Source organism: Oryzias latipes, chromosome 7 (genome assembly GCF_053564925.1).
Source record: "Oryzias latipes strain Hd-rR chromosome 7, Olatipes_Hd-rR_3.1".
Lineage (NCBI taxonomy): Eukaryota > Metazoa > Chordata > Actinopteri > Beloniformes > Adrianichthyidae > Oryzias > Oryzias latipes.
Genome location: NC_136243.1, coordinates 4,110,655 through 4,131,618, shown reverse-complemented (window position 1 = coordinate 4,131,618; position 20,964 = coordinate 4,110,655). Strand labels below are relative to the sequence as shown.

The 20,964-nt window shown below is 43.7% G+C and overlaps 1 protein-coding gene across 2 annotated transcripts; it reads left to right on the top strand.

The window, feature by feature from the left end:
- The first annotated feature begins 5,681 nt into the window (after nucleotides 1–5,681).
- On the top strand, nucleotides 5,682–20,612 carry LOC101161787 (uncharacterized). 2 transcript variants are annotated; one of them, XM_078950068.1, is made up of 8 exons: nucleotides 5,682–6,015; nucleotides 6,282–7,410; nucleotides 11,713–11,847; nucleotides 13,817–13,991; nucleotides 14,477–14,575; nucleotides 17,400–17,491; nucleotides 19,114–19,254; nucleotides 20,271–20,612. In XM_078950068.1, exons 1-8 carry the CDS (start codon nucleotides 5,882–5,884, stop codon nucleotides 20,526–20,528), a joined length of 2,163 nt encoding a protein of 720 aa, XP_078806194.1. In that variant the 5' UTR covers nucleotides 5,682–5,881; the 3' UTR covers nucleotides 20,529–20,612. The 2 variants fall into 2 exon arrangements, with proteins under 2 accessions (XP_078806194.1, XP_004086425.1); XM_004086377.5 differs by having other exon boundaries at nucleotides 5,745–6,015; nucleotides 20,289–20,612.
- Nucleotides 20,613–20,964: the final 352 nt, after the last annotated feature.

Sequence of the window (20,964 nt, the reverse complement as noted above, 5' to 3'; positions counted from 1 at the left end):
AAGTACTGAGCCCTTCATGGGCCAGTGGTTAAAAAATCTGATCACCCGTGCACACATTTTACTAATCCGTGCGCATGGATCAGCAAATTGGATTAATAAACCTGAGCCATCCATCCCCTACTGAACCATCCATCCCCTACTGAACCATCCATCCCCTACTGAACCATCCAGCCACTACTGAACCATCCAGCCACTACTGAACCATCCAGCCACTACTGAACCATCCATCCCCTACTGAACCATCCATCCCCTACTGAACCATCCATCCCCTACTGAACCATCCAGCCACTACTGAACCATCCAGCCACTACTGAACCATCCAGCCACTACTGAACCATCCATCCCCTACTGAACCATCCAGCCACTACTGAACCATCCAGCCCCTACTGAACCATCCAACACCCACTGAACCATCCATCCCCTACTGAGCCATCCAACCCCTACTGAACCATCCATCCACTACTGAACCATCCAGCCCCTACTGAACCATCCATCCCCTACTGAACCAGCCAGCCCCTACTGAACCATCCATCCACTACTGAACCATCCACCCACTACTAAACCATCCATTACCTACTGAGCCATCCATCCACTACTGAACCATCCACCCACTACTGAACCATCCACCCACTACTGAACCATCCATCCCCTACTGAACCAGCCATCCCCTACTGAACCAGCCATCCCCTACTGAACCAGCCATCCCCTACTGAACCATCCATCCCCTACTGAGCCATCCATCCACTACTGAGCCATCCATCCACTACTGAACCATCCACCCACTACTGAACCATCCAACACCTACTGAACCATCCACCCACTACTGAACCATCCACCCACTACTGAACCAGCCATCCCCTACTGAACCAGCCATCCCCTACTGAACCATCCATCCCCTACTGAACCATCCATCCACTACTGAACCATCCAGCCCCTACTGAACCATCCAACACCTACTGAGCCATTCATCCACTACTGAACCATCCACCCACTACTGAATCATCCAGCCACTACTAAGTTTCTGACACCAATCTCGGTGTCTTCTATTTTGGATTTATCATGCATCAGTTCCTGACAGAGGGAGTGAGAGAGTGTATGACTGAGAGTGGGGGCTTTAATACATAATGAAAGAAGTGGGGATAAAACATATCAATGCTTACAATTTAGAAGTAGATTTAAAGCCTCATAGACCAGTCACTCTTTTTCCAGAGAGAAATGCGTTGATGTTGTGTGATGAAGCATTTTGGAGTGAGGCAAGATACTGTGAGGGGGAAAAAAAACATTTGTCACCAATTCTGAAAAATGTTCCACTCAAGAGGAGTTTGGTCTGCAATATTCATTATTGAAATATTTCAACTTTGAGAGACAAAATGTAAACAAAGAACCTATAATCACATTATTTGATTTTTAAAGAGTTTATTCGTATGAGACCAAACTGGTTTTGTGAGAGGCAGACAAACCCAGGATAACATTAGAAGAAGCCTGCATGTAATTCACACCGTAACTGAAAACAAACTAAAAGCAGCTCTAATCAGCCTAGATGCCGAGAAGGCTTTTGATAGGGTGAATTGGGATTTCCTATACCAAACCTTAAAGAAATTTGGATTCACACAGAACTCAATTAAATGTATGAAAGCCATCTATGACAAGACTACAGCAAGAATAAAAATAAACGGCTCCCCCACATCTGTCACTCCTATACGAAGAAAAACTTAAACATCAATCTGGATATTTAGAGGTGGTCAACTTACCCTTTCGATTTAACAAATAGGATAAATGTGGTGAAAATGAACATCTTATCAAGGCTACTCTTCTTATTCCAGTCACTTCCAATAGAAATACCACCCAAGCAGTTCATAGAATGGGACCGGACAATATCCAGATTTATATGGGAAGGGAAAAAACCCAGGATTAGATATGTAACATTACAATTGCCTAACTATAAAGGGGGAATGTCTCTCCCCAATTTGAAATTATATTTTTTTGCAGCACATTCAGTGTGATTCTGAATACTATACTCTAGGTCAGGGGTCGGGAACCTATGGCTCGCGAGCCATATATGGCTCTTTTGATGGTCACATGTGGCTCGCAGACAAATCTTCAATTTTTTTTTATTCATCAGACCAGTCCTTCTCGGGCGCAATGCGATGCCAGAGGCGCGCAGTAGTAGCGGTGCTTGGAGAGAAGGATCTGCGCCAGCATTATCACTTTACTATTATCTATTATTTCACAGAGTTTGTACCACCCGGAAACCTGTGAATTGCCGTGCCTAAAACTGCGCGCTCCCGTCTCTGAGAAAGAGCGCGCAGTAGCGGGGACGGGATGTGTGAGGGAGAAAGCAGAGGGTGAGGGTGGGGTTGTGGGCACGGCCAGTAGGTGAATCGCGCAGGGATTGTAAAAACGTAAAACCTGCTGCCCGTCACTCACTGCAGCGTGTGAGTGTGTGTTTGGCTCCAGGAGTTGCTGAATTAATTTACGGCATTTGTTACAGCCAGCATTAACCAGAATAAAGAACCTTAAAAGAGGTTAAGTCTCAGTGTGGGAAAAGGACACCACATTATTGTATGGCTCTTTCGAAATTACATTTCAAAATATGTGGCGTTTATGGCTCTCTTGGCCAAAAAGGTTCCCGACCCCTGCTCTAGGTGGACAGAGATTGAGACATGTGTATCAGGACACTCGATTCAGACCCTTTAGTTGAGGAGGACTTACCAAATAACATTACCACGTTACTAAATCCAGTAACAAAATTTACTATGGAACTTTGGCAAAAAGTAGCACAGCAATTAAAGCTGAAAAAAGGAAAAAGGGAAAGAAAATACTTAAATGGATTTATCTTGACAAAGATTTCAAACCAGCAAAAGACGATTCCACATTTAAGCAGTGGAGCAACAAGGGGGTTACAGCCTTTGCTACAATCATAAAAAAGAACAGGATGGGGGACTTCCAGGACATAAAGGTGGAATTTGGATTCAACAATCATGATTTTTCCGATTCATCCAGATGAGGGAATATTTTAACAAAGCAATTAGATCAGAAGAGGGGAGTGAACAAAATCCAGTCTTAGAGGCAATAATTGGAGCGTACCAGAATAAAACATCCAAAATCATTTCTAAACTGTACCACAGCCTCATTTAATGTCAGAAAAACACAACTTTTTATGTTAGAGAAAAGTGGGAAAAGGAAATGTCAATCACCATTTCAGAGAAAGAATAGTATTCAATATGTGCATTAACTCAGTCTTCTACCACATCACTGAAATGGAGGGAATTCAATTGGAAAAATCTCAGAGGTGTCAGGGTGAGGGGGGCTTGAGAGCAGGTAGGACCCAGAAGCAGAGGCGGGAGGCAAACGGTTCCAAGACTAGAGGGTTTAATAGGACAAACAAAAGGCGCTGCAGAGCAGGAATCAAAACAAAACAAAGCTTACTGTGGCGTGGCAAGAAACATGGAACATGGCATGAAGGGACGAAGACAAATGAAGACGTTAAGACGCTGGGACATGAAGACGTTAATGGACCAGCACAAGAGGAAGGCAGAAACCAGACTTATATACAGACAGGGCAGACAAGACACAGGTGAACACGATCAGGGCAGATGGGGACCAAAGGAAGTACAACTCAAGACATGACAAGACAGGAACCCTTTCAAAATAAAACAGGAAACAGAACCAAACAAGACAGAACAAGAACTAAAAAAAAAACCAAGACAAAAACAAACTCAAACCATGACAATAGGCTTTTTTTGGTACACCTTCAATTAAAAACAAACAATCAGCAGATCCACAGACGTGTTGGAGACAGTTGATACAGTAAATGCAAATCATTCTCATATCTTCTGGAGCTGTTTGCAAATAGGATCATTTTGGCTTTCCATCCATCATGTTTTAACAAACCGGTATAAATGCGTTATCGCTATATTTTAAATAAGGTGTAGAAAACAAACTCCCAGTTTTCACAGAGTCATTTCATTTCTCACTGATTGTATCCCATCTGGTAATGTCAGAAATAAGTTTCAGACTGATCTGATGGAATAAAAAAAAAACTCAATTGAAATCAGGTATGAATGCATTTTTTTGTCAACACATATTAATAACGCATTTATACCTGATTTCAATTGAGCCTCATTCTAAAAGTCCATATCAGATCAGTCTGAAACTTTTTAGTGACATTACTAGAAAAGGACACTATAGTTGAGAAGTGAAATGACTCTTTGGAAACTAGGTTTTTTTTTCTACACCTTTGTCAGCATACACCAATAACGCATTCATACCTGATTTCAATTTAGTCTTATTTTAATAGTTCCACATGAAATCAGTCTGAAACCTATTCTGTGACATCACTAGATGGGATACTATAAGTGAAATTACTATTTGGAAAGTAAGAGTTTTATTTTACACAAATGTCAACATTGTAGTAAGTACTCCTCAATACATGATTTAAATTGGGTCTTATTTTGAAATTCCACATCAGACATATAAATACATATATACATATAAATATTGGGGGGGTACGTGTGTGTATATACATATAATTTGAATGACATTTTTAATTTCAAAAAGATTTCCTTCTTGCTGTTACCCCAATTTATAAAAAAAGTGGCACACTGTTTTTAGCCGTTGTGCTATCCTAGACACTTTAACATTGGGAGTTGGGTCATCTAGACCCACTAGACAGTGCTCTGAACCTTTTTTCTTCAATGATTTGTGATCTTCACTGGTGTCCATGGATTACATGAAATCTTTCCACCTTTATCCACCTTTGTCATGGTAGGGAGAACACGTCAATGGAAGGGTGGGGTCATCTAAGGTAGCACAAGGGTTAAGAGACTTGACAGCCATTTGACGAGAGAGGGCTGGCCGCCACTGCAGTCACAGCAGGTTCCAGTAGCTAAATGTGATTATACCATGGTCCGGGTGAATACTCGATTCTGATTGGCTGCTGGGTGTACATTAAAAAGTGATATACCACAGTGAAAACCGCAAGGTGAAAAAATCAATTCCAGTCAAATAGCTTAAATGTTTCGTATCACTGCGCCGGCTTCTTTAGAACAACCTTTTGGTTTATCATCTGAACAAAAACAAGCGGTAAGAGGAGAACCTTCTCTCTGAACTGATGCTTTATTTAACCCATCGGAAAGATCAGCATGTATATATCGCAGAATCTTGACTGCAGCGGAGGGCCGCACCATGTAACAAATAGTCCACTTTTTGTGAGAAAAGCGATCCAAATTGGGGGAAAAAACAAGAATTAAGGACTTAAAACTGGTTAATATGTATTGCTTTTGTAAGTGACCATGGTATAAGCGGATTAATGGCCTTCGAAGTGTGGGTTATTACTTTTTGACGCACTTTGCTGAAGCAACCGTTCTCCGCATTCAGGCTTCCACAGAGTGCGTTAAAAAGTAATAATGCACATTTCGTCGGCCATTAACCCTTACATAATTCACAGCTCTCTCCATTTTCATAACTCTCCTCAGAGAATAAGCGTTTGGTTTTGAGTTCATCATTATCTTGTCATCTGCTTTGCCACTCTTAGTCTCTTAATTTGTTCACAGTTTAGTCACACTGGAGTTTTTTTTTGTTAAAGTTTTTAGTTCTCATCATCAGAGTCATTTACTACATGCTCCTGATGCTTGTGGACATCTGAAATGACTTCACTGCAGCTGCTGAACTAAACAGTTTGAACCTTTATTTGTTGAATGTAATCTTCATAAACGTACATCTGTGTGTGGGGGTGGGGGTGGGACATCAGCGGTGGCGTCACGTCTGCTCGCTCGCACACGCCGCACATCCTTCTTGCGCTTTGCAGGTGCTGACAGCATGCAGACACCTGTGCGGCTCCGCGGCAGCTGACCCCCACCCTGCGGCGTCTTTGAATCCGATGAAGGCGCAGCGCCTCCCGGCCGGGACCATACCCTCTGCCTCCCTGAAGAGGAGTCTCCTGAGGAGGAGGAGGAGGAGGAGGAAGGTGGCTCCATCTCCCCAGGATCCTGACGACGACTGTGAGCTGTGCAGGTAGAGGAGAAACTCAACTGAAGCTTTGCTTTCATACATAGAGTTTCATTTTAATTTATCTTAACCTCTTTTGAAATATTTTTGTCTTAATTTTAGTCCAGATGAGGAGGGGTTTCATACTAACTGAACCCCTGCAGAGAAAATAGAAGAGGGGGTTTCTATTTACTTTATGAAAATAGTGTTTTGGACATTAATAATCTCGACCCTGACTCTAGACCTTTTACAGTGTTGTCTCAGAGCTCATTGCTCTGACTGCTGTGTTTCAGATGCTCCATGTTCTCTCAGTCTGGAAGCAGTCGCACTGTCCAGCGGATCCTGACGGCCTGCCTGCTCTCCTCCTTGGCGTTACTCGGCTTCGTCTCCACAGACCTCACCTCCAGCTTCAGTTTGCTGCACAGCACAGAGGAAGCCTATGACGAGCTGACCTCTTGCAGGACAAGAGCACTTCTTCATATTGTCACAAAGCTTCAAAACATGAGACATCTGTTTGCCCAAGACATGACCAATGAGACGCTGGGCGAAGGTTTGACATCGTTTGACCTTCTCTGTGATGAAATGGCAGCTCAGCGTGACGGCCACGGCCTTGCTTGCAGGCCTGAGTTGACTGGATCTTGCCAGGAAATGAGTAAAAGGACGGAAGCGTTTCTCAGTGATTCATTTGATGGAGGCAGTTCAGGAGCAAAGAGAAGCACTGCCTTCACTCTGGCCATAGAGAGACTCCTTAACGTCTGGGAAACTGTGGAACACTCCGTGGTGACGGTCAAACAGAACTCTAACTGGAGATATGTTCTGTCTGCAAGGCTTCTGGTGACGTTCACGGAGCTCAATCACCAGCTGATGCTCTTCCACAACACAACAACCAGCCACAGTCTTCATCGCAGGTGGACCCACACCCTGAGCTACCTGAGCTTCGCCAGAGTCTTGACAGAACAGCTCAATCAATGCTGGTTGGAACACATTGACCTTAGTAGAAACTCAAGCTTGAATGTGAAAAGTTCTTCTGTCTTTGATACCAGTCTGTGGCAGATATCTGGATCAACACCTGAGCTTCTGTCTGGGTCTCTCAGAGGAATTCAGACTCTGAGGAACACTCAGAAGTGCCTGTTTGACCGCGCGGCGTCCAATCTCAGGTTGACGTCTCGATCCATATCTTCAAGCCTCAGCATGAGGATCTGCCTGCTGGCCATAGCTTGTCTCATCTACCCTGTAGTGATGGTCTCCTTCAAGCAGATGATAGACTGGATACAAAACTACGCACAGACTTTGAAAGAGAAGACTGAGGACCTAAAGCACCAGAGGCAGCTGGCTGAAGACCTCCTGCACCAAATGCTGCCAAAGTCAGTTGCCAGGCAGCTTCGCAGGCATAAACACGTTGAAGCAGAGAGCTATGAAAGGGTAGGTAAAAGGACAAACCCAACAAGAAGCTGCTCTAGAGACACTTTGCTAAACTAAATGTTCTGTTATCCTTGCTGTTCACAAACACACTGATTAATTTCCATTTATTTCCAAACACAAAAAGAATTGTTGGATAAACATTAGAAACAGAAAGTGCTGGAAAAAGGAGTGGGTAGAAGAAAATTGCATTAATGTGTAACTTTGAAGTGCATTAAGATTATTTAAGACAAGAAGTTCAGGAAAAGCTCAGAAAACTAACTGGCCATGATGGATTTTTTTGGAGGTTTGATAGAAATGTGCTGCACATGCTTAAGGGACATGACCTAATGTAAATCATGATGGGATGTTTTTGGATGCTGTCATCTACTGCAGGTGAGTGGTCACGTGTGACATGGGTGACAAGGTGACATAATAGACTGTGCTAGTTCTGTTTTAACATAAACCAAACATCCAGATCATATGATGCTGCTGGGGTTTGTGTTACCAGGAGGTCTCGTCTACAAGATCTGCAAATGCACCCACTGCACATGTGCGTTTGCTGCCTTTGTTGCTATTGTTAGCGTAATTACATATAATTGTCCTGTTCCATATTCATCAGAGATAAAACAAGTTGTTTGTGGTAAAATTGCGTCTGGATCATTGAAGAGGTTTGAAACAGCTGAAAAAGCTCGCTGATGTGGGGAGGGGGTGTGGGCTGCTTTAAAACGGGTGGAGATTTGGAGAAGTCTAGAAAGAAAAAACAGATTTTTATTTTGTCAGATGGGTGGGGGAAAACAGGTCTTCTTGAACTAGAGCTTCCTGAATTTACAGCAGAAATCTAGAACCTGTTTCCACACACGGGGCAGCCAAACAGGCTCATAATGGAAGAAGGTCTGTAAAGAAATTGTGTTGGACGTGGTCTAGTGGGATAGGCTCCAGCATCCCTTTATTTTTCCAGCACAAAAATAGGGATTTAGAGAGAAAAAAGTGAGGAAAGTCACAACAGAGTCATGAGCCTCCTGAACAGATGTGTTGGAGTAAGAAGGTGTGGCTGCTCCATGATGGCAGGACTGGTCAATGTTCGTCTTCATGCTTTTTTGCTGTTCAGTGATCATTTAATCCTTGTGCTACCTTAGATGACCCCACCCTTACGTTGACGTGGTCTCCCTACCATGGCAAAGGTGGATAAAGGTGGAAAGATTTCATGTAATCCATGGACACCAGTGAAGATCACAAATCATTGAAGAAAAAAGGTTCAGAGCACTGTCTAGTGGGTCTAGATGACCCAACTCCCAATGTTAAAGTGCCTAGGATAGAACAAGGGTTAACTACGGAGCCTTCCAGGGGCAAGTGGTTAAAATAAAATCTAATTTAAAAAAAATCTTATATGGTGTCATCGTTAGTCGCAGGCCACCAAAGACGGCCTGCGACTAACGATGACGTCACACCAAGAAGAAATTGGTCGACCCGTTGTAAACAAAGCTCTGACATAGAGCGATATAATCTTCTAAATGGGCTTTTATTATTATCATGATTATTACTAAGTGCATGTTCGTTTATGTTTTTTTTAAATCCGTGCTGCCAGTGCTTTATTATTGCAGAACAGACCCAGAAGAAGGGTTAGGATTAGGTTAATACAGGAGCCAGAAACCTGTACCACTCAAAGAGCCATTCGGATCAGTTTCCCACAGAGATGAAAGCACAGGGAGCGCAACAGTAGGTGTGTTAGAAAAAAATCGTTTCGCCGAAATATCGTAATAGTTCATTTGGCAATACTTGTATTGATTTAAAAGCTGTCAGGATGTTTATTTAATTATGTATTTTAGTTATTTATGAGCGTGATGTTTCCTTTGATCTTTTGTCCATTTTCCACAACCTTGAATAGACTTTTCTGTCTGTCAAACACCAGAGTTAAGATGATGGAAACAAATTCACTTTGATACAGACTCCTGTCTATTTATTTATTTTCTTTAAATCCAGTTAAACCAATAAATTATTTTCATTTTATGGATGACAACTATTTTTTGTTAGGAAGCAGCTGTTATTGTTGTGGGTCTGGTGAGTCTAAGCCCCGCCCCTCTACCTGTTGTTGTTTTCCGCCCCGTGCAACCCCCCCTCCAGCGTGTTCCACACAGACAGCGCAACTTATGGTTATTATTTTTATTATTAATGTGACAGGAAAGTAGGGGTGCCCTGATGCAAATTTTAATTAATTTTACACAGAAATGGGTGGTTTTAGGGTAGAAGAACTTTCCATCCCATAACAGACTCTGGTGGGCGTTCACAGTTGCAGACATGCCCCCTCCGCGCGTTCACGCTGCTCTCTTCCTACTGCCAGCTCGCCCTACCTGACGGTGTTAAAGGCACCACGACAATCTAAAGGCCCGTACACACCGGGACGAATTTCGTGGACGATATTCGCCGGCGTTTAACGCCTCGTGACTAAACAAAGGGCACCAATGTGAGTGTGCACACCGACGCGAAAAACGCCACGCGTCAAAGCGTCATTTTTTTAAAAACGCCTCGGGTTTGTTTTTTTGGTTTGACGCACCGCGTCAAAAACTATACGACCAATGAGAACGGCGCATTTGCACACGTGTCTGGGGCCTCTGAAGTTACAGTAAAGCACATCTTGGGGGCGCTCAAACACAAAACTGTCTTGTTGAGCACACATACGTCACGGCGAAGAAGATACACGCCAAGTAGCATCTACACTGCTGCGAAGAAATAAGACGAAGAAGATGCACTCACTGACGGACATTCTAAAATACCCCGAAAAATGCTCATGATCCATTTTCAGCTCTTGTACCAGTCGATAAAACTCCCCATGTTCTTCTCTTCTCGTAACTATGTGATGTACCCAAAATCGACGTCTTTTCCGGCGTCTTTCATCATTCAACAGAACAATAATTTCTTCATCGCTGGAACTGGAGCTAGAGCTACTGGTGCTTGAAATATTCATGTTTTCTTTTTATGATTCTGACAAGCGCGTAAATACTTGCTCTCTTCTTCTGAGTGAAAAGCGACTTTAAGAAGCGTAAAGTTGCGCAGCGCCACCTTGTGTACAGGAGTATTTCTGTTTTACATCTAATGTCAGGGAAATTGCATGTTCACTCGGCTCATAGTCAGCGAAAATCGCCTGGGTGTGAACACAAAAAACGTGTTGAAAAACGATGGTGAATAACGGCTGGCGAATATTCGTCCCGGTGTGTACGGGCCTTGAGATCATGATAGTTATTTTACTAAACTACAGAGAGCCACAGCACAGAGATGAAAGAGCCGCATGCGGCTCTGGAGCCGCTGGTTGCTGACCCCTGGGTTAATACGTGCTAACAACATTTAACCGTGGATGACTTTAAACTGGAATAACCATCACCCTTTATTTTGTCCGAAGCCGACTGGAAACACAAATTCACATGATTGTTTGCAGAGTTTCTCAGGACTGGAGATACAAATCTCCCGGGAGACACGGTTCTTATTGGTCCGGCAGCTCGTTCATGCAGAGCAGCCGAACGGACTGTGGTCCGAAGCCTCCGCCGTTGCTTGCCCACTGTAACAAAGCATCCTCCCCTACCTGCAAACAGAAGCTACGACTGAGTCTGGCCGCTCTGCTCAGAGACATGCACATGCAATGTGCGTGCCCGTACGATTGGCCAACAGTACAAGCACAATTGATGAATCTGTGCGAGCGGTTTAGTAATCCGTGCGCATGGTTTGTCAGATTTTTTTTTCTTTTTAACCACTGGCACCTGGAGGGCTCAGTATTTGTCAAACTGCTACTGATTTTTCAGACGGTTCAGTCGACTTCAGTCTTCGGTTGTCTCCGTCGTGTGTAGAAGCAAAACAAACAAAATAGGGGGGGGGGGGGGGGGTATTTATTAACATTCACAGTGTGAAAGCAACCTAAGTAACCTGGTTTCTAAAGGAAAGTTTTTTCAAATACACAACAGTCATGGCTTCTCTAGATCACTGACCTCACACGTGAATACATTCTACTTTCATCCAGGTGCTTTGCTCTTTGAAAAGTTGAGGGTTCCAGTTTATTTTGTGCAAACATTCGCTTGGAAAATCTTCTTCAGGAAACCAGGTTTCTCCAACCCCCTGCTTTGAGGTTTCTGGTTTACTACGATACGTGTTTAATAGATTAAGAAAGCATATTTTCATCATCTTACTTAAGTGCGATCAAATGCAATAACCCAACAACATGACTCTCTGTGACAAAATCATTTAAAAATCTTTGTTCATAATGTGTCTTTAAAAGTGGAAGCAGGTCTAAGAAGAACAGAGTCACTGACGGGGTCATTTCCCTTTACTTTGTTCCAGGTGACCATATTCTTCTCAGACATTGTAGGTTTCACCTCTATCTCTGCATCCTGTACTCCTTTGCAAGTGGTGGAGATGCTCAACAACCTGTACATGTGTTTTGACACCCGCATCGAGTCGTATGATGTATACAAGGTGAGAGAGAAAGACTATCCTGCTTATCTATGTCAGCTGTTGATCCTCCTGCACTTATCAGTCATGTAAATCCCCTGGTCTTTTGCTCTCACATGACCACACAAAACCAGAAAGTAGGTTTGTAAGGTTGAAAACAAAAAGTTGCCCCTCAGTGTGGGAAAGAGTCCAAACATTCAACAAAATTTGAAACCCCTCATCGCTAAACTGAACTAGAAACAGGATGACAGCTCTGGACAAAATGTTCCAACACTGAAGACAAAGAAACAGTTTAAAAAATACAAGCACTTATGACGAAGTGCAGGCGGCTGTGACAGACCCCAGGTGAACCCCTAAAGGGGGCGGGGTCCATTTCAGAGGAGCCACAGCCAACCTGCATGGAAACCTATCCTATCCTTCTTTGCGAGGTTCAACTCGTAGAAGGGTAACTAGGCTGGTCGAGATGGTCCAGGTGTAACTGAGATTTAAGAGTTTTATCTAGCATTCGATGTTCAGGAATCCAATGATCTGCCGGATTCATAGCCCTCCCAGTCCACTAAATACTGTCTGCCACATCCAAGTGTCCGGGAGTCAAGGAGTTTATGAACGAAGTAAACCGAACCACTATTTATAAAACAAAGATGACTGCAGATGATAATCGGCTGTAGAAATGAGCAAAATCAAGGACATGCTGGAGCTTTTCAAGTCTAGTAGACAGAGGCTTCTCGAGGACTATCCATCTGAACGGACCAAGGAGAAGCAACATTCCTAAAGATCTTAGCTTTAGTGAGGGACTCCCATTTCTCAGCTTTACACTAGTAAAGTACAAGTAGTGTAAAATAGTACGAAAGTACTAAAATAGGGAGGCGCTGTGAACATTTGTGAAAGAATGGGTCACTCTCAGGAGCTCAGTGAATTCCAACATGGAACTGTCATAGGACGCCACCTGTGCAACAAATCCAATGGTGAAATTTCCTCACTCCTAAATATTCCAAAGTCACCTGTCAGCTCTATCATAACAAAATGGAAGAAATTGAGAAGCAACTCAGCCATCAAGTGGTAGACCACGTATACTGACGGAGAGGAGTCTGAATGCTTCAGGATGCCAGAACATTTTGGACAATTCCATGCTCCCATCCTTGTGGGAACAGTTTGGAGCGGCCCCTTCCTCTTCCAACATGACTGTGACCAAACCAAGGTCCATGAAGACATGGAGGACAGAGTCTGGTGTGGATGAACTGCACAGAGTCCTGACCTGAACCCCATAGAACACCTTTGGGATGAATTAAAGCAGAGACTGAGAGCCAGGCCTTCTCCACCAACATGAGTGTGTGACCTCACCAATGACCTTTGGGGAGAATGGTCAGAAATTCCTAAAAAACACTCCTCAACCTTGTGGGCAGAATTCCCAGAAGAGTTGAAGCTGGAATAGCTGTAAAAGGTGAACCGACATCATATTGAACTCCATGGGTAAAAATTGGGATGGCGCTTCAGTTTCTATGAGAGTCAAGGCAGGTGAGTCAAATAAGCCTATTGGCAGATTTCCTTTAAATAGGCAAAACATCTTCCAATGGTTCAAACACACGGTTTTACCAAGAATTCTTGTTTTAAACAGTTCTAGTCACAAAGACTTGTTTCTCAAACTAAGATTATTTTGCTGTTGAAAAACGCTCTTGATAAGATTATTTTCTTGCAAGACAGAAAAGTAGACCTTTTTATTTTTAAACAAGGGTCTTCTTACTTTATGAAGCTTCAGTTTTTGCAGCTTGTAAACTTGGAGAGCAGACTGGATTGGAGTCACAACCCTGATGCTGTTATCAAAGCAAACTGCAGCTTCTCTCTGAAGACCAAACTCAGTGCCCAATGAAAACTGCCTTTTTTGGTGTCCATTCAGCAGCTGCTGCCTCTCACCACCAGAATCACCAGAATCACTGTTCTCTTTACACCACAAGTCCTGACTGTCAGTTTGACCTGAATCAAACCTTCAAACCAGGTGGAGACAATTGGGGATGCCTACATGGTGGTGAGCGGCCTGCCTGAGAGAAACGGAGACAAACACGCAGATGAGATTGCCAAGATGGCGCTGGATCTCGTGGCTGCCGTGAGACAGGTCACCATCCCACACATGCCCAAGGAGAGGCTCCAGCTCAGAGCTGGCATCCACACGGGTGAGAGGAATGAGCCGTCTGCAGTGAAAATGGCTGCAGACAGAGAATGCAGAAAACTGTTGATTCAAGTGAAAATAATAAATAAGGTTTAATGTTTCAAAGTCAAATAAAACATGAAAAGAAAGTTTTTTGCACATTATTTACTTTAAAGAAGTCTGTTTCCTTCTGACAGTGAACTCTCAGAATTTTAAGATGAGGTGATGGTTAAGTTGCTTTTTTGTAAGCAGTCCTTTACTGTTACTCACTGTTAGGAAGCAGAATGTTCAAATGAACTGCTAATACAAGCAGCTGCAGGGTTGACTGGATCCTGGTTCGTTGCATTATGCAAAGTATTACCTTCAGACAAACAAGAGAAACTCTTCTCCGCAAACCCTGCTTCACTGTTTACTGACAATCAAGAGACTGATAGCTGACAGTTTACTTACTGCCTGCCTTTTAAACTGAACGATTGCTGACTGTTTACTGTTTGTTGCTCTCCCTCTCAGGCCCTTGTGTAGCAGGAATAGTGGGTTACAAGATGCCAAGATACTGTCTATTTGGAGACACCGTCAACACGGCCTCTAGGATGGAGTCCACCAGCCTGCGTAAGAGCACAATGACATACACGCACGCGCACACACACACACACACACACACACACACACACACACACACACACACACACACACCTTCACCCCTCAAAGAGCCATATGGATCTGTTTCCCACAGAAATGAAAACACAGGGAGCCTCAACACCCTTTGGAAACCTGCTGTTTCCAGTGAATGGCTTCATTTCCCTTGTTTTTAAAGTTTTCACTCGTTATTCACTTCTCCTTCAACCTCATTCCACATACAGTATACCGTATTAAGAGGCGGTCCTGACTAGTTTGACGCCCTGGGCGAAACAAAATATCATTTATTTTAATTATTAAACATAAGTAAAACACACTCATGTTTAATAATAAAGTAATAATAAAGTAAAATAAATGATATTTTGTTGTAAAACATACTTGTATAGTTCATTCAGTCATCTTCTTAACCGTTTTATTCCCTTTCGGGGTCACGGGGCTGCTGGAGCCTATCCCAGCCACTTGGGCGTAGGCAAGGGATGCCCTGGACTGGTCGCCAGTCTGTCGCAGGGTGGAATATCCTCAATCACACATCCATTCACTCTCACACTCACGGACAATTTAGAGTTGCCAATCAACCTATGAAGCATGTTTTTGGGAGGAAGCCGGAGATCCCGGAGAAAACCCACGCATACACGGGGAGAACATGCAAACTCCACACAGAAAGGTCCCCCGTTGATGTTGTTTTTCATGTCCCCCAGCTGGGACTTGAACCAGGGGCCTTCTTGCTGTGAGGCAAGAGCGCTAACCACTGCGCCACCGTGCAGCCCTTGTATAGTTGAATTCACAATTAACATATGGTATGTAGTTAGTTCACACTTAAGACGCATCAGTTTGTGTTTCCTTTTTGAAAGTTGGCTGGTTCTGGTAAAAACTACCACATTTCTTTTTTTTTTCTTGAGCTGAATACAAAACTGACAGCAATTATAAATGAATTACTTCCTGTCATTTCATCAATGGAAACTAAAGGACATATTCTTCTGTGTTTGTGCATCAGTGTCACATCAAACTGAACATAAAAACACAAAGGATCGTGTAGATTGCAGCTGAAGCATTGATTGTATGTGGAGCGGCAGAGAAGCTGTGAGGGATCGAGCGGCCAAAGGACAACAGAAAATTTATCAAAAGATTAAAGTTTAATTTTTCTCAAAAAAATGTAAATAATTTACAAACTGGGAAAGAAAAAAACATCAAAATTAGAACAAAATGAATAAGAACTAACAGAAGCAAACAAATAAACATTAAATAAGTCCATTAGTTTCTCCCCTTGGAGGCTTCTGTGGATGGTGCCTGCCCAATTGCCTGACTGGAGCATTTAACCCTTGTGCTATCCTATGGGGGCAAGATGACCATTGACGTGTTCTCCCTACCAAGACAAAGGTGGATAAAGGTGGAAAGATTTCATGTAATCCATGGACACCAGTGAAGATCACAAATCATTGAAGAAAAAAGGTTCAGAGCACTGTCTAGTGGGTCTAGATGACCCAACTCCCAATGGTAAAGTGCCTAGGATAGCTCAAGGGTTACAGGCTGTGATGACTTCCTCTTTTGCCAGGCCTCACAGCTCCAGGAGCAGAACCTCAGCCACACCCGTAGGGACCAGTAGCACCATCAGCACTGGCAACTAAAAACAGGTGACATTAATTAAACAAACCAAAATGAGTCAACTAAACTATATACACACATGTCTGTGCTACCAATAAAAACTGAAAGCAGAGAATACATGTATATTTAAACTCAAAGAAATGTGTGAATGTATTGAAGAATAAAGAATCTGAAATACTAAACGTCTTAAAAAGAAAGTGTGCAATGCTGGGGGGTTACCGCCATTTTGTTGTGGGTCACAGAAGCTTAGACGAAATCCACCAATAAGATAATCAACGAAACTTGTCTAATGAAGTGCAAACCTTCATTAGCCAAATGTTGCTCCAAATTTCACTCCTCCAACAGTAAATTTAGTCTTATTTGGCCATTAGCGAGCGTTAATTTTGGACCCCGCCTGCATTCCTTTATCCTTGGAGTGTTTTTCTTCTTTTTAAACTGGACGCTTCTGTTTCCTTTGATCTTTTGTCCATTTTTTGTCCAACCTTGAAGAGACTTTTCTGTCTGTCAAACACCCAGAGTTGAGATCAGTAAGATTATGGAAACAAATCCACTTTTATTTTCTTTAACTCTTCATAAAATCCAGTAAACCCAATAAAGTATACTCATTTTATTGATGACAACTCTTTTTTATTAGGAAGTTTGTTGCGGGGTCTGGAATCATAAGGGGTGAGTCTAAGCTCCTCCCCCCTGCCTCTCTACCTGCTTTTCCTCTCTACCTGTTCACATCACCTACAGCTTGGGCGCTCATGTGCCCCCCATGAGATTACCACTGACTGTCTTTTAGATGAACTTTCCATCCCATAACAGGCTCTGGTCCACGTTTACAGCTGCAGACACGCCCCCTCCGCGCGTTCACGCAGAGCTGCAGCACAAGGATAAAAGAGCTGCATGCAGCTCCGGAGCCACAGGTTGCTGACCCCGGCTCTGCACCAAATGGTTTGATTAATAGATGAAGTGATTAAAATGTAGGGATCTGAACCTTCAGCTTATTATTATAAACATGTGATCTAAAATTATTCAATGTTTGGTATTTTGGAAGAAGGTGGCAGTTTTTGTTTGCCACAGAGACAACTGAAGATCTCCATGATGTGTCCAATGAGGACCAAAGCAGCGCTCAAAAAGAGGATTTTAGGATCTGTCCAAAGCAAATCTTTTCATTTTAACTGCACTAACAGAGTTTTGTTTTTTGTCCCAGCTCAGAAAATCCACACCAGCTCAGAGACGTATTTGGCTCTGATCAAAGACAATGCCTACGAACTGCAGCTGCGTGGTGAGATTGAGGTCAAGGTAAATATTCTAAACACACTCATGAGGACTTTGTTTCAGTTTTTACACACACTTTCAAAATAACCTTGGAATAACTAGTTCAAAATCTTCAGTAAAAAAACGTTTTTCAAAGTTCGTCTGGAAAACCTAAAGCGTTTGTGGCACCATGTTGAGTCACTGCTCTGTTGCTGCTTTCAGGTTCTCTGCAGACCCCCTATGTTCAGTTTTCACCATCAATTTTCTTTAGATTGCACTCCGCTCCACTCACCGTCTCAGAATTGTGGAATAAATGTTGTTTCAGAGAGTCATGTTCTTCATCTGAGGGCCTGCTAAGGAGCAGAGAGCCTCTTTACATCTTTTTTTTTTTAACTTGTCCTGTCAAACAGATGAGAGCTGAAGGCCTCTTGTGTTGGACATATTTTATTTTAACAACATGGGTTATGAATCTTCAGACAAACCAGAGGTACGTCTGAATAAACCCCTTTTGTAATCGAGGCCAAACTTAATCATTGTAATCATATTTGTAACATATTTTTGTTGGACCGGAAGGAAAAGAGAAGGAGGGAAGAAGAGAGAGGGATGTGTGAGGGGGGGTGTAGGAGGGTAATTATATAAGGGGGTGGGGATAAAACCATGAAGCACAATAAAGCAACAAGGTTTTGGATGTTTATAATCATTGCAGTGAGGTTTACATGTCATACAAGTCTGGAAGGGCGGGGCCTATATTTTCAACTATGGCCTCACCCCTAGTTGAAAATTTGGAGAAGGCCGGCGCACGAGGGCAAGGACCAGAACCCCCACCACAGGGACACGGACACCCCCAGGTTCAGATCTAATGTGATCCCCGACTCTTAGTCTTGCCAGAGAACTCAGGTACCCTCGGTCTACCAGCTGTCCCCGACTTACACTGGTGGGGAAACGCCCCCCCCCCCAGCATTGGGCCCAGACCTCCTCAGCCTGGGCTTCCCATCCCCAGAAGTGTCCACCCCCCAGGCCCAACACCCCAACAGAGATAGCAGAGCCAGGAAAGCCCCCCCAGAGCAAGCCCAGGCCCCGCTCCCAGGCGACGCCCCTGGAAGAACTGTGGTCAGGTTCGGTGGGACCGAGGCAGCCAACCAGCTGGGGCGACCGCTGATTGCCTCAGTGGAGACCCCAACCCGCCAAACCTCCAAGGTCCGGTACCGACAGTGGACCCTCCCAGGCAGCCCCCTCCGGAAAAAGAAAAACAAGCCCATCCCCCCGCCACCCCCAGACCCCGGAGGCATGGTAGGTGTCACCCAGAGCAACAGGGGGCCCCAAGAGGGTTGCCCTGCCCCGTCCCAGAGCCAGGGAAGGAGTGATGCCAGCCCCAGGTGCAGATGGGGAGCCCATCCAGCCCCGCCGGACCCCCCCGAGGGCAGGGGCCCGACCAGCCTCTTTACATCTTAGACTAGCCCACTCTCCTGCATTCTGGGTCCCACACCACCAGCTTTTGACAGACACCACTGTTTGTACTTGCCTAGGTGTTTATTGACTGTATTAGCAAATCAAATCAGGACAGATTTTCTGTTTTGAACAGCGTCATATTTTCATTCAAATGTCTCTGGCAGATAGACGGGTTGTTGTGTCTTTGTTCGGAATAACATACTCCACCTTCCTGCCAGGGTAAAGGCAAAATGAACACCTATTGGCTGGTGGGCCATAAGAACTACAGCGTGCAGAACGACAGCTTGGTGTGTCACTGGAATCCCAGCATGGCCAGGAAGAAGAAGCCGGTGGCCGGCAGCCTGGTCTCTGTGGGCAATGTGAGATGAAACCCTTCCGGTGTTCACTTTTGTTCCTAATCAAATGCTGGACCTTTTTAAAACTCACATTTCATTGTTTCTAACCCAATTTAACGTTTACTTGTGCCTTCACTGTTCAAACATAAAAAAAACCAAGCAGGTTTATTTTTCTTGTAGAAGAATCAGAGAAAATTTAGAATTTTTGAAACATTATTGTGATTTGAAAAAAAAACATGGAATGCAAAAAAGTTTATGCTGTCTCTTGAGAAAAAATTAGAAATTGTTTTTCTCAGTTAACGTGCAGAGGTCCATTGCACTTAAAGTTCCACTCCAGTAGTCTTTTGATCTATATTCAAAGTGTTCCCCGTGGTCTTCTAATTGTGATTGTGCCATTTTAGCCAAAATTGAAGAACCTCTGTCGTTTTAAAGGGCATAGTTTCTGCAGAGCAGCAGCAGTTCATTAGAAATTGTTGTGGCCAAAATTGTTAAAGCAGAGTAATTCCGCCCTCACTTCCCGTCATCCATCTGTTAAACAGCCTCTCACACCGCCAACCTAATGATAGCGGTGAAACAAAAACAGCGAGTTATATTGGAGCTATCCAGTTGAACAGTTTTGATCCAGATTCCTGCTCCTGATCCATCACGATTTGAAGAAAATACTCACAAATGAAGTTTTCTTCATAGATGTCCTCCCCCGTCAGAGAAATGCCACAAGAACGTGTTAAAAAACACAACAAAACCTGATTGCCTTTGAATTTGGTCTTTAATAACATCAGAATGTGGATTACATCCAAGCTTTGCCGTCTGTGGTAAAACATGACCTGATGTGGTTTATTTTCCTCCTTTTTCCAAAACTGTGGTGGCACTCACAATCTGCTGTGTTGTTATTGAACAATTCCAGTTTTAGGAGAAGCTTCAAATATAAACTTGTAGTGAATCTTTGTTTACTTTAACATGGATCAAAACTGCAGCTGAATGCATTCGCTGTCATTTTACCAGTACATTTGTCACCAGCCCACTTCTCTTTTTGATCCCAGTCTTCTGTGACAATGCAGAGTCTTGGTGACAACAGCGCCACCCCGCTCTCCCTTTCCCCCTCTGCACTGACTCAGACCCCGCAGCTGGACCGGCCGGCTCTCAGCGTCGCAGCTCAAATGGAGACGTACGGCGGCAGCTACGGCACACTGGGCTCCATGACCGGGGGGCTGCAGGGTGGGGATGAAAGCCCTCTTCCGGGCCAACGTGGAGGCGGACTCAAACCTGACCTGCTGCCTGGCTCCAACCAGCTCATGTGAAAAACAGGAGACTCCGGAGGAGGTCAGCCGAGGACAGGATCAACAAGTCATCTGCTGTAGATCTGACTTGTACTTATATGTGAAGATATTTCTAAATAAAACTTGTTGTTTTAAGTTGTACTTGTATAGCTATAGTTTAATGTTTATGCTTTTGTAAGTGGATGAATAGACGAAAACCCAGATTAGCATACTGGTCTTCTGAGATCCACCTCCATACTTATCAGTATGGTCACTTGACGTAAAGAATTACGGAGTATGAATAAATCATGTTGATCTGTGGGGGACTTGGAGGACAGGAACCAGCAGTCCAGGTCTGAAGGTGCAGCAGTAGTGTGAAAGAGTTTTATCCCACAGCTCAAACATCATGACCAGAGCACAAAGACATCTCCTGGATCTCCCAGCAAAGATTAGGGTGTGTCTTTACCCGAAAACACAG